This window comes from Tetrao urogallus (genome assembly GCF_951394365.1).
Source record: "Tetrao urogallus genome assembly, chromosome: 8".
Classification (NCBI taxonomy): domain Eukaryota; kingdom Metazoa; phylum Chordata; class Aves; order Galliformes; family Phasianidae; genus Tetrao; species Tetrao urogallus.
In genome coordinates this window covers 5,259,742-5,271,862 of record NC_136821.1, presented here as the reverse complement: position 1 = coordinate 5,271,862, position 12,121 = coordinate 5,259,742, and the positions used below count along the sequence as shown (strand labels likewise).

The 12,121-nt window shown below is 39.2% G+C and overlaps 1 protein-coding gene across 1 annotated transcript in view; it reads right to left on the bottom strand.

Moving 5' to 3' along the window:
* LOC306949347 (von Willebrand factor D and EGF domain-containing protein-like) overlaps nucleotides 1–12,121 on the bottom strand; it is a gene marked incomplete at both ends in the record, with an annotated part of 158,613 nt that overhangs the window by 24,642 nt on the left and 121,850 nt on the right. Inside the window, 3 exons of the mRNA XM_079539211.1 lie at nucleotides 254–349; nucleotides 1,150–1,245; nucleotides 9,767–10,651. Coding sequence (XP_079395337.1) covers nucleotides 254–349; nucleotides 1,150–1,245; nucleotides 9,767–10,651 — 1,077 coding nt within the window. The remainder of the gene's footprint in view (nucleotides 1–253; nucleotides 350–1,149; nucleotides 1,246–9,766; nucleotides 10,652–12,121) is intronic.

Below are 12,121 nucleotides of genomic sequence, written 5' to 3'. Positions count from 1 at the left end.
ACATGAGCTTAAAAAAAGATGCAAAAAGATTCTGCTTGTGGCTTTCCTGCAAGTGGCCCTGAGATTTAACTAAACAGCCAAGCTTATGAATACTCACATAATTTCAAGACCTCCTGAGGCTTTGCCCTTTACTATGTCTCCTGCTCTTACATTTCAATTTCAAGCAGTTCCCTCTTTGACTGCTGAATTATACAAATCACGTGGATTTCAGGCAGGAAAAGAAAGGAGCGACCAATGGTTTCTAACAGCTTACCTATTTCACAGGAAGGGCTGCTCCATCCGCTTCTGCATTTGCACTCGTCCGGCGACACACAGACCCCGCCGTTATGGCAGTGCCTGTTACACACCACTGGAAAGCACAGAAAGGAATTTAATCTGTTATCAGTTATACTGATGTGGGTCATAAAGGTGCTCAATTACAGCGAATAACTAATTGTTTTAGTCCAAAAGTTAACCAAGCGGCGATTCTGTCCCTTCCTTTGGTTTTCTTTCTCTTTTTGCTCATTCTTTCCATCAGAAGTCTTGCATCTAAAATTCTTTGGTCTTGAAGTATTCAAGCTACCTTGGCTCACAGATAAAATGATGTTCCTGTCAGTAGCAACCTGATATTTAAGTCAGCTGCGAGATCTGTAATGCAACTGCATTTGTTTTACCATTCAACCTATATGAAACAGTTTGAAGGCTGATTTTTTTCCCCAGACATTGAATATATTTTCTATGTATTTAACCTCTTTCATGACTTGTTTTGCACAGTAACATTACCCAAATAGGCTAATTGGCATGGCCTTTTTATGTTCTCACAATCACTATTACTGCATTCACTCCTACAACCTCACATTTCATAAATGTTGCTATAAATAACATGGAGTTTTTTCCTTGTTTGTTTTTCGGGAGGCAATTTTATGTGGAATATGTTGACACAGATGTACATATTTTTACATAATACAGCTATGTTGCTGGTGAATATGTGTGCTGAAATATTTCACCTGCTGTATTACTACAAAATATTATGCTTTGATTTCCTTGCTGTATTCAGTCAGCATTTTAGAGGGAAATACAGGAATATAAAAAGGCTTTTTTTGTGCTTTATCATTTTATACAAACTCAAACATGTAAGGAGGAGAGAAGGTTCAAATAATTTGTACATACTTGTTTCACATCGAGGACCAACAAATCCATAGGCACAAGAACAAGTGTTCTGAGCTACACAAGTTCCTCCATGCTCACATGGTGGGTCACACTGCACTGCAAAAAGCACAGAAAGAGTAAAGCATGAGAAAAAGCAAACAGCTCCAGCACTGAGTTCGGTGCAGTTATGAGCACAGTATTCGTTACTGATTTTCACAAGCTGTTTAATTAATCCAACAACCAATTGTGCAGTATAAAAACAGGTATTGCGTTAGTAATGCAGTGCCCACGTGATCATTTTGTTTCACTTCTAAGTGTGTTCATGTGTAAGTGCATACTTTTGAAGTGGAAGACTAATTACAAACGTGGTTTGTAATACTAAACACCTTGCCCATCCCTCCATCAAAGTTATCCTCATGGATAATTGGTGATCATCTCTCTTTGAATCCATTTGGCATTCCTGCCTAGAGTGACCAGAAATAAGGCTGTGTTTAGATGGCGATTGTTCCGTTTTCCTCAGTAACAGCAATAAGGCAAGAGGTCCTTAAGTTGCTCCAGGTTCAGGTTAGGCATTGGCACAGGCTGCCCAGAGAGGTGGTGGAGTCGCAATCACTGGAGGGGTTCAGGAACCAAGGAGATGTGGCACTGAGGGCAGTGGGCATTGTGGAGGTGGGTCCACGGTTAGACTTGGAGATCTGAGAGGTCTTTTCCAACCTTCACGATTCTATGATTGTCTCTTCAGTGAGCCCTAACAGGTGCCAGAAGTTACCCTGAACAGAGGGGAAGTGTTTCCTCTGCATAGAAAAGGGCTGTAAGGGAATTTGTCACCAAAATGACCGACATTTAAACAACAATTTAGATGTTCAATAAGTAGTGTGTGAGCAGTAGCAAAAGCAGGAAGTTATATAATAGATTCTTGATCTTTTGCAGTTGGCAGTGTTATTCTGTGGAAGACAGTTTGAGCATAAAGCTGGAAATCGCTGCAGCTCTGGAGAGACATTATTTGCTGAATTCAGAGGACTTTTGAGGGAGTATCAGATTGCTTAGCTGTTTGTTGTTTTTTTTTTTTTTTTTTTTCTAAGCACTTATGATTCCCATCTAGAGTCTGATTTCAGCACATTCCTAATGGCTTTAATTCTTCACGGGTCTGGAAGATTTAATGTCCTAAACTTAGGTTAAGGTAGAGACCTAACATTTGGTGTCTGTATTTGTAACCTTCTAACAAGAGGTATTCTTGTATGACAAGTTCAAGAGAGTAAAGAGGTCACTGCTGTAGGAAGTGTGCTGAACTTTATCCTAAGAAGCAAAAGCAAGGCATATGTGTCAGCTGGAGCTCACTTATGCCCTCAGAAAAAACAAAACAAAACAACCCACATGATATAACAGTGTGAAAAATATCTATCCATGTGCTTGAGGAGTGAACACAGAGAAAAATGTTGTACTTTGCCACACTTTACTGGCAGAGATGCATATTTTATAATGGGTCTGAAGCTAAGCAAGGTTGTTTCAAGGAAAATGCATAATAGCAAAGAAGCTACAGAGATCTAAAAGAAAGCATCTTTCATTTTAAGTATTGTTCGAAGGGAAAAAAAAGCCAAAGTACATTTTGTTCTTAAAACTGGAAAATGTACTGCGTAATTGGAAAGGTGAATGAAGGACAAATATTTGTGGCAGCATGGAATTTCAATGAAGCTCATGCATTGAGGGCCTCCTCACCTTTGTGCTATCACCAAGCCTTCAAAGAAAGCCATGGCGTATGAACTTTGTCATCCAAATGCTATGAAAGCCACCAAACATTTCTCAATTGTCATTAAAAAAGACAAGCTCCAAGAAATTACATTCAAATAACCCCCTTTCACACAAATAATTATAAAGAAATACATCTGGAATTAGATCTGCTCTTCAGGTACTTCAGTATTTACATTTTTTGCTACCATTTAGTTTTAAAGGTGAAATTCCCAGTACTGCATTAACATAACTTTAGGATTTGTCATGCCTGAGCACAGAAAACTAGATATAGTTCAGATCCATACTATTCATGCTGAGAATGTCATTAAGCTAAATTCAGTTTTGATTTGATGGGCTATAAGGTTTAGACATTTGCAACTCAGCATGTGTTTAGCTGAAATTTGAAATGTATGTTTGGGGGAAAAAAAAAGAATAAAAACCCCACATTTTCTGTGCAGCTGAATAGGTTTGGTTTAGATCTATTTAAGCAGTTAGCATTCTGCTTTCCCTAAGTCCTAATCCAGCCCTAGCAGCTGCAGCAGGTCAGAGGCTTGGGCAGCCTGGGGCCTCGTGCTATTAGGACAAGCAGCAGGTAGCAGGCCACGATGAAACAGCAAGGGGAAGAAAGGCGAAAGAAATGGAAGCTGTTTTCAAAGGAATTTGTTATCCTTTTTAAATGGCAGTGCTATATTTATGTCACCTCTCACATTCAGAGACTTATGACAGATATTGCTGAAGTTAAGGGCAGCATTCTGCTTTGAGAGGGCATCCCAGCCTGACCGAGGCAAATGCACACTTGAAACATTTAACTCTTCTGTGCTTGGGGAAGCGCAGGACGTGCTTACAAGGGATTTATCTGAAATTAGAAATTAACAGTGGGTTGAACTATGGTTTAGTACTAGTGGTGGCAATGGTGATGAGGAGACGGTTGGACTGGATGGTCTTATAGGTCTTTTCCAACCCTGGTGATTCTATGATTCTATGCTTTATCAGGGTCTGTTGTGACAGGACAAGGGAAATGGTTTCAAACTAAAAGAAGGCAGATTTAGATTGGATGTAAGGAAGAAGTTTTTTTACAGGAAGGGTGGTGAGGCACTGGTGCAGATTGCCTGGAGAGGTGGTGGGTGCTCCATCGCTAGAGACACCAAAGGTCAGGGGGACAGTGCTCTGGGCGTCCCTGTTTGTTGCAGAAAGTGGAACCAGATGGCCCTTAAAGGTCCCTTCCAACTCAAACGATTTTATGGTGCTCTCTGTATAGAGACAGGGAAACACAAAGCCTGGGAAAAATGTACTGCTCTTTGTGAAGTACATGCAATGCGTTTCCTTTCTGGCAGTACGACAGCTGCATAAAGCCTCCAGGTGCCTCTGCACTATGCCAAGCTCAGTGACATTCAAACGCATTACTCTTTATTTCAACGCGTTTTGTACTTAGCACTTAGAGCAAATGTGTCCATTCGAATAGACTACTTTCCATCTGCTCTTTACACATTTCGAGATGCATCTGAACTGTCAGAAAAGAACATGGTGTTTTGTATATTAAAACATTTTGCTCTTATTGTGACATTTAATAGCAAAATGTTTAAAACTATTCTATTACTGGTGAATAGCAAAAGATAAAAGCTGAACACTAGCTGCACTGGAAAAGGGAGAGCAACATTCACCTAAAAGACATTTTTCTCAGTAATAGAAATATAGTGTTCATGTCAAATTCTTTTCCAAGACTTCTATCTTTCATCTTCTAGAATGAACTTTTTTTTTTTCCATAAACATTTGCTAAATTGTACAAAGATATTGCAGTGTTTTTATACTAAACATTTTCAGATGGTATAAGATAACAGTTAAGAGAAAAGCATTGCTGCAAATGGTCAATCTTGCTGTCAGATGTGTTTATGTTTTTGTTTATAATTTAAAGTCTGGAGGTGAAAATGGAGAATTCCATTATTGTTTTATTTGAAAAAGCTTTTTGGAAAATATCTGGAAACGACTTTTTTTCCCATTAAAATGAGATCATGCACTTTTTATGTGTTTCTCCTCCATAACTTTGGGGCAAATCAGAAATACTGGATGTTGTGCTGCTTTCTCCATTTGAGATACTCTAATCAGCAAATGGCTTCCAGGACAGTTATTGGTTCACATCTCAACAATGAATAACTGTTGCTCAGTCCAACCAGAGGGGCCCTGGTCTTGCACAAAGGCAAGACTTGTAGCTGTGAGGTCATCACCTGCAGTTTTTGTTAAAAATGTAAAAAACAGTGAGGTTGAAAGGACTTCACGAGGGAAGAGTGTAGTCTGCCTTGTTTCTTTTAATTATTATACTGCATTTATTTTCTTCAAAGGTGCGCTAACCTACTTTCCTAAAAGTGCAGATAAAGTTTGTGCAGCAGAAGAGAGAGAAAAAAAGTGAAATAAAGTTATGTTGCAGGCCCTCCAGTTTTTCAGTTTTCTCCTTTAATGGTTATGAAGCGAAGCCTTGCTTTTGGATGTCTTTTACGGAGAAAAACATTAAAGCATAGCGTTAAAGCATACGCTTAAAGCATGCATTAGTGCAATTAAAAGTACTCAGATGCACACTTGTATAGTCTAATAGTCCAGAGTCCATTTATGAAATAAATACCCATCATAACAAATAGAAAATTAACAAGATTAACTTAACTGAATAAATTGGGAGTACAAATGCAGACAACAGTTCTGATTAGGCTGTACTAATGGATTTTGTTTTGTGAAATGTCAGCTGAGTGCTCATCTGCAGTCAAAAAAGCAAATAAAATGTTGGGAATTGTTAGGAAATGAGCAGAGCACAAAATGCCAGACTTTATTATGGCCTGTATCCATGGTGAGCTGCATCTTAAATACCATGTGTTGCTCTGATCCCCTAGCACAGGAAGGCTATATTGAGAGTGGGAAAGATACAAGAGTAAGCAATAAGGATAACCAAAGTTGAGGACAAGGTTTTGTATGTGTAAGTAGATTAATTATTTGGGAAAAAGACTATGTTCTCTACAAACGCTATGTTTTTAGTTGGTAGGGCACTGAACAGCAAAACTTTGTATGGGTTCATAAAGCAGTTGGATAAATTCATGGAAGAAGTATTTGTTGGGAAATATCACTTATAAAGACTTCACATTTGCTTTTTAAAGCACACAATGCATAAGTTACTATTCTGGACAGTATCTTTATATTTCTTTCCCAAATAATTCTGGGCATCTGCTGTTAGCAGCTGTTGGAGACAGGGGATGGACTTTTGGTTTGTTATGGCAGAGCTTTTTGTGTGTAAAATGTCAGACCAGAAAAATGTCAGCTCTCTGATTGTTAAGCCTAGTTTCACCCAGCTGCATATCCTGAGGTCGTAATACATTCCCAACTACTTTTTCTTTCCCATTATTCTGAAAATTATTTGGTTTTGTAGTGTCAAGGCAATGGTGTATTTTAACCCTTGAGAAGAATGCATGACTGCTACCATTTGAGATTTCCCTTTCCCTTGGGAAACACTCTACAAAGTCTGTAAGACATCCCAGAGTTTTACTGACTTCAGATTTGTAAGAAAATACTTGTTTCTAAAGTAGTACAACTTTATTCTCCATAGGAATTCTGAGGAACTTTTGTCTTCTAAAAACTAGAAAGATAATAGTTAGTAACTGTCAACTAATCCAAAATGGTTTTAAGTACCTGTATTTTACAGAACTGAGTATTTGATTTATTTTAGTTTTAGTAATCAGACATTCCCTATCAAATAAAGTTGGGTTTTGAGAAAATAAAATCAAAAACGACCAGGAATTTGGCTTAATTCTTAATTATTCTTCACTCTTCAGGTTTAGGTCTCTTGGAAAGAAGCAAAACAAAAATGCCCAAAGCAGATTTTTCTGTTAGCTTCGGCTCTGTTATCCAGTGGAAAGGACATGTTCCACCTTAGGGCACCCTAAGGAGCTCAAGAAATGTAACAGCTGCTCTCAGACAGTACCATATGCGCAGACCCTGGTGAATAAAATGAGCCCAGGGAAAAGATAGCATTTGTCTCCTCATCCAACGGATGCAGTGTCACTGAAAGTGCAGGCCTATGCCCCTGTTTTGAAATGGAGAATGGAAACAGGATGGCCAGCAGTTGACCTCAGGTGGTAGCAACACTAATGTGTATTTCTGAGCATTATCCTCTACCCTTACACAGTGACATGTTCCTATGTCACTTACACTGAGCTAGAGAAAATATTAGAAATGTTCTGAAAGCAATCCTGTTTGAACTAACTATTCATTATGAAAGGATTCATTTTTTAATTCTTGCCATAGTGAGCTAAAATATTTAAAGCTCTGCAGGTGTTAGGCCATTCTTACAGTGCAGATCTGGCAGTGGTAGGGACTGTCCCATAACACTGCTAAGAACCTACCATAATAAAATATTTTTATAGCATTTATTTTTGTCATTGGTACAGGCTGCCCAGGAAGATAGTAGTGGCAGCCCCTGGAGGTGTTCAAGAAAAGGATAGATGTTACACTGAGGAACATGGTTAGTGAGCATGCTGGGGATGCGTTGATGGTTGACCTTGGTGTTCTGAGTGGTCTTTTCTAATCTTAATGATTCTATGACGTGTATAGCGACATGTAGAATAGAAATTATAGATTTAGTAACCTTCCTCATTCCCAAAGGAACTCTTGGAAGTTTATTCCACAAAGAAAAGTAAGCTTCTTCTGCAAGTGAATGTGCAGAAGAATCCAGTGGACAGTAGTAGGCCTTATTTCTCCTGCTTATTTTTAATTATACTATAGGTGATGTCAGCTTTCTCTAGAACAGTGTTTGCCAGAGCCCTGCCAATGCAGCAGACTAACGTTAATGTTAGGCCATTGACAACTGATAATTCTGCATGAAGAAAAAAGAGCTCTAAAACTAAGAACCTGGCTAGCTGTAGGAAAGGGTGAGGAAGTGATGAGTAGATCCTTGAAGAACTACTTCATTTTGGTTCACCAATTGGCTCCTGCTAGAAATAAGAGAATTCACTCTCTAGCGCTTATTTTGCAAGATGGGTAAAAACAAGTTCCTATGTTTTAGATAATAAAGAAACAAAATCCAGCATAATTTATTTTAGAAGACAAATTCATTTTCATGATGCGCTTATTTTCTCCCTACCAGCCTTTGCCAGCTTGATTTTGAATCTGCACAACTGAAAAATAAAAAAATCTACATTCTGTCACAAGACAAATGCCACTCGGTAAGGCATTTATTATCTTAGAATATTTTCAGACATTCTTATTAAACAAAGGTCAAATCCCCTCAAGCTCCACAGGTATTAAACCTTGCTACCAATGGACTGCTCCTTTTATCTTGGTGAATTTTGATATCAAATGGCATGGTGACAGCTCTGTGCACAAAGTTTGGTCTCATCTAAACTTTGGTCATTTGTTTAGTTTTGCTGCCATCTTACAGGGTACTGATGTTTTGAAGACAATCGACAGTTGGTTGGTACAATCGACAGCAGGCACTGTGACAAGTCCTTAATTATTGCAAAGGATTATCCTCACCTTTGTGCTCTGGGTTGGCAGTCACAGGTGTACAAAGGGGCTTGAGAGGAGGCAGAGAGGTTTGCTGTTGAGCCAGGTGATGCGCTTAGTGACAAGAGACAAATAAAGGATGTTTGTGTGTTGTGCCACCAAGCCCCGAGACAGAGAATGATACTGGTAATAAAGTATTTCATCTTAAGGACCCTCCAGAGGGATTTTCAGAAATGCCAGTAATTGAAGAAAACGTCTTGTCTTGCGTGACAGCAAGAGGCACAGGTAGATTTATGTTTTAAGGACTATGCCGATGGATGTACTAAATATATTTATACAAGGGCAGCGTATGTCTGTGTTTGTATACGTTCATGTGTCCATAGGCCATGTCTTTGAGGAGAGGCCATTCTGCATTCCAGCTTGCACAGGGCTTCCTGATACCCAGAGCTCCTCAGTATGTTTCCAGCTTCAGGCACAAAACAGGGATGAAAGACAGGGTCATGCTCACACCAAGTAACCTTCAGCCCTTTAGAATGGTCTTTTCGAAAATGATGCAAGCAGGTGAAAATTATGACACACAGGATTATGGTAAACTTTTCTTATGCATTTTTGCAGTGTGTCTCCAGGATTGAGCTAAGCTCAGTGCTGCTGGGGCTTGTGCACAGCAGGGAATCCCCAGGATGCTGAGATGGGCTGCCACCCCACATACCTCTGTGCCACGCATGCAGAATGTGAGCAACCACACACACAGAGAATTAAACAGGCAATGCAAACAGTTTTTTGCTTTGTGTACTGAAAGACCAATTAAGACATCAACTTATCAGAGGGATTTCAACAAAAGGTGTAATTAACGAGAGCTCAGTCAGGGAACTCATTGTTTTAAAAATGTGTGAAATACTATTGCTTTCCTGAAGTGTTCTAAGCTGTCTAATAAATAAGTCAATATATTGTGAATACCTTTCTGGTGCCATCTGTTTTGGATAACAGGTTTGGTTTTGTATTTAGGATATGAGATAATTATTTAAAAGTAATTCTTAAGGTAGTAGAACAATTAGTTCTTCATAGAGTATCATTGTATAGACAAATGGAGTCAGTTTTACTCTTTCTCAGAGAAGTTTTGTATGGTTTCAAATCTAATGACTTCACTAGAATGAATCTGGCCTTAAGCAAGGGTAAGCAAGAACACAACCTATCTCTGGTTTCAGTAGATTAGATATTATCAAATAAATGCATCATTTTTGTGCACAGAAAGGTCTTTTTCTGAGTTATAGGATAACTTTTTCCATTATTCTAAAATATAATTGGTTTTGAAAACCGGTATGATTCCAGCTTCCAAAAATTTCTACATTTGTAATCAAAATTATTTATTATTTTGGACAGTGATTGGATTTGAAGGCATGAAAGAATTTGAATGAGGATTTCACCCCCTTACCTTCACATGTAATTCCATTACCGCTGTATCCACTGGGACAAGACCCACATTTAAATTCTCCACCTTTGGCTAGCTCACACTGCACACCACTAAAGCATGGTGTTGAACCACAGAGAGCTTTCTCATGGGACCCACTGATGGGTTTTGGCAGTTCTACATGGTCCATTGCTACACTGGATGCTCTTCTGAAGGTTGTGATATGTGCTGGAAGCCTTGCTGGGGGAGCAGGTCCAGGCAGGACGCTGGCACTCTGTGGAGCTGTGTCAAGGGAAAAACCTATTTCATGCAAAGGGGATGTGAGGGATGTTTCCAAAGAAGAAACTCTCTGCTGCTCTGTTGGGAGATTTTTGGAGAGTTCAGTCTTTGAGCCTGTAACTTGACTGGGCCATTTCCTGGAAGATAAGCTGTATCTGGAATGAGCTTGCTGTACAGCATGCAGCCGTGAGAAGAATGAGCTTGCGTTTGTGTTGAGATGAGAAGGAATGATCTGTCTCGTTCCTGGCTTGTACTGTTTAAAATGCACAGGGGTAGGAGTAGTCACATTGACAGCTGCTGTTTTGGGATCTGGCTCCTCATGCAGAAGGAAAGTGTGTGTATGACTTCTTTTTTCAGTAAAAGTCTGTTTCTCAGATACAGTGGACTCTGTATCAGGTATTTTTGCTGACAGCATCTGAGGCTGGGAAATCTTCCTTTTCATTGTAAAGGATGCCGCATTAATAACTGTGTGGTTTCTTTCCACAGAGTATGTAGTTTCTTGCCTTGGAATTTGGGTTTGGGATAGAAAGGAATAAATGTTTCTTGATGTCTTGCCTTCCTGATGAGAGCCTCTGGCATCTTCACTATTTCTTTCAGCAACATCTGTATGGCTTTGGGAAGATCTTGAAACTAGGGCAGAAGAAATATCTATATTAGTCAAATTCGCTAGTCTGTTGTTTGAAGAAAACACTATGACCATTTAGATTATGAGCAAACAACAGAATATCAATTCTAGAAGAAAATGAGATCATCTGTCATCTGCGTTCAGGGCATATCTATGCTGGCTGGTACAGAAATAGCACAGTGTATCTTGTATGTAATAGCATAGGGAACTGCAGAATAGCTGTTTGTGAATGAGATGAAATATGTGTATGTTGGCTTAATACAGAGCCTAAGGCAGTAAATTCTGTGAAGATCAGATATAGTTATTTGAGATTACAGGTCACAGCTAGGCAGAAGCAATTTCCATGCTGGCTTACCAGTTTTAGCCTATGCTAGTCCATGTTGTTTTGATACTGTGTGCCATTCTCTGGGGCATTGTTCAGTCTGTGACCACCTGAGCTAAGATTTATTTCTGGTTACCTATGTATGTTGCAATAACGTACTGAGAGATGTTCTGCTAGGCAGTACGTAATGCAGGGACTTTGCATTCAAGTTCCTGCAGTCTAGGAGAAGAATGAGACAATGCAGTTTGGGACAGATAGAGATCAGAGATGGAGAAATGAAGAAATGATGAGATAGTCCTTATGGTAAGATCGTGTCCTAGGCAGATTTGAATACATCATTGTATGACTTTTGCAGTCCTTATGGCAAAGGAAATTTTGAGGAAAGCATGTAAAGGAGACAAATGGAAAAGCTTTGTTAATAGTGTGTACAGCTCCCTCCAGACGTGAGGGGCAGTATGTAAGAAAGAGTGCTGGTTTGTAACTGTCACCCACTTGTTACAAAGCCAGCCACCTTTTCTGTTGGAAGGAGGGATGATAGATGGAGAGAGGGTAGTCTGTGAAGAGCCTTGGAAGTGGAGACGAGTAGTTTGAATCAATACTTTCAGGAAGATTAATGGCTATCTGCTGACTCTAATGAATGGAAGAAGCTATTTTTAACCAGTTCTGGCATACTCACTCCATAGGAAACAGAATATATTGGATTCTGAACAAAAAAACCTTATGAGGTTCTAGAGTTAACCCTATGCGATGTGTAGCTCTACCTTTTGAATATAAATATTAATCAATTTCATAAAACTCCTGTTGATGTAGAAATTAGTCATAGTTAGCAAGGAAAGAGATAAAGGCACTTGGTGAAGGTCAAAAAGAAACTTGGAACGTTGACTAGATCAAAGGAAATCCTCACAACCAAAAGCTGTGTTTATTTAGTTGGTAAGCAGTATCATTCTTCTGCTGGCAGATGAGTTTTTGTTGTCCTGAAGCATGATGTTTTAGAGTGGTACGTGATGCTGGATCAAGCTATGGATATCAGCAATGGGTAAATACAGGGCTTTACTGTCCAGGACAAGGCTGATTAATGATGCATTTCACAGAATGGAAGAAAGGAGATCTTCAGCTAGGAAGGACATTAGCAGCAAGAGTATGAAAGATTGAA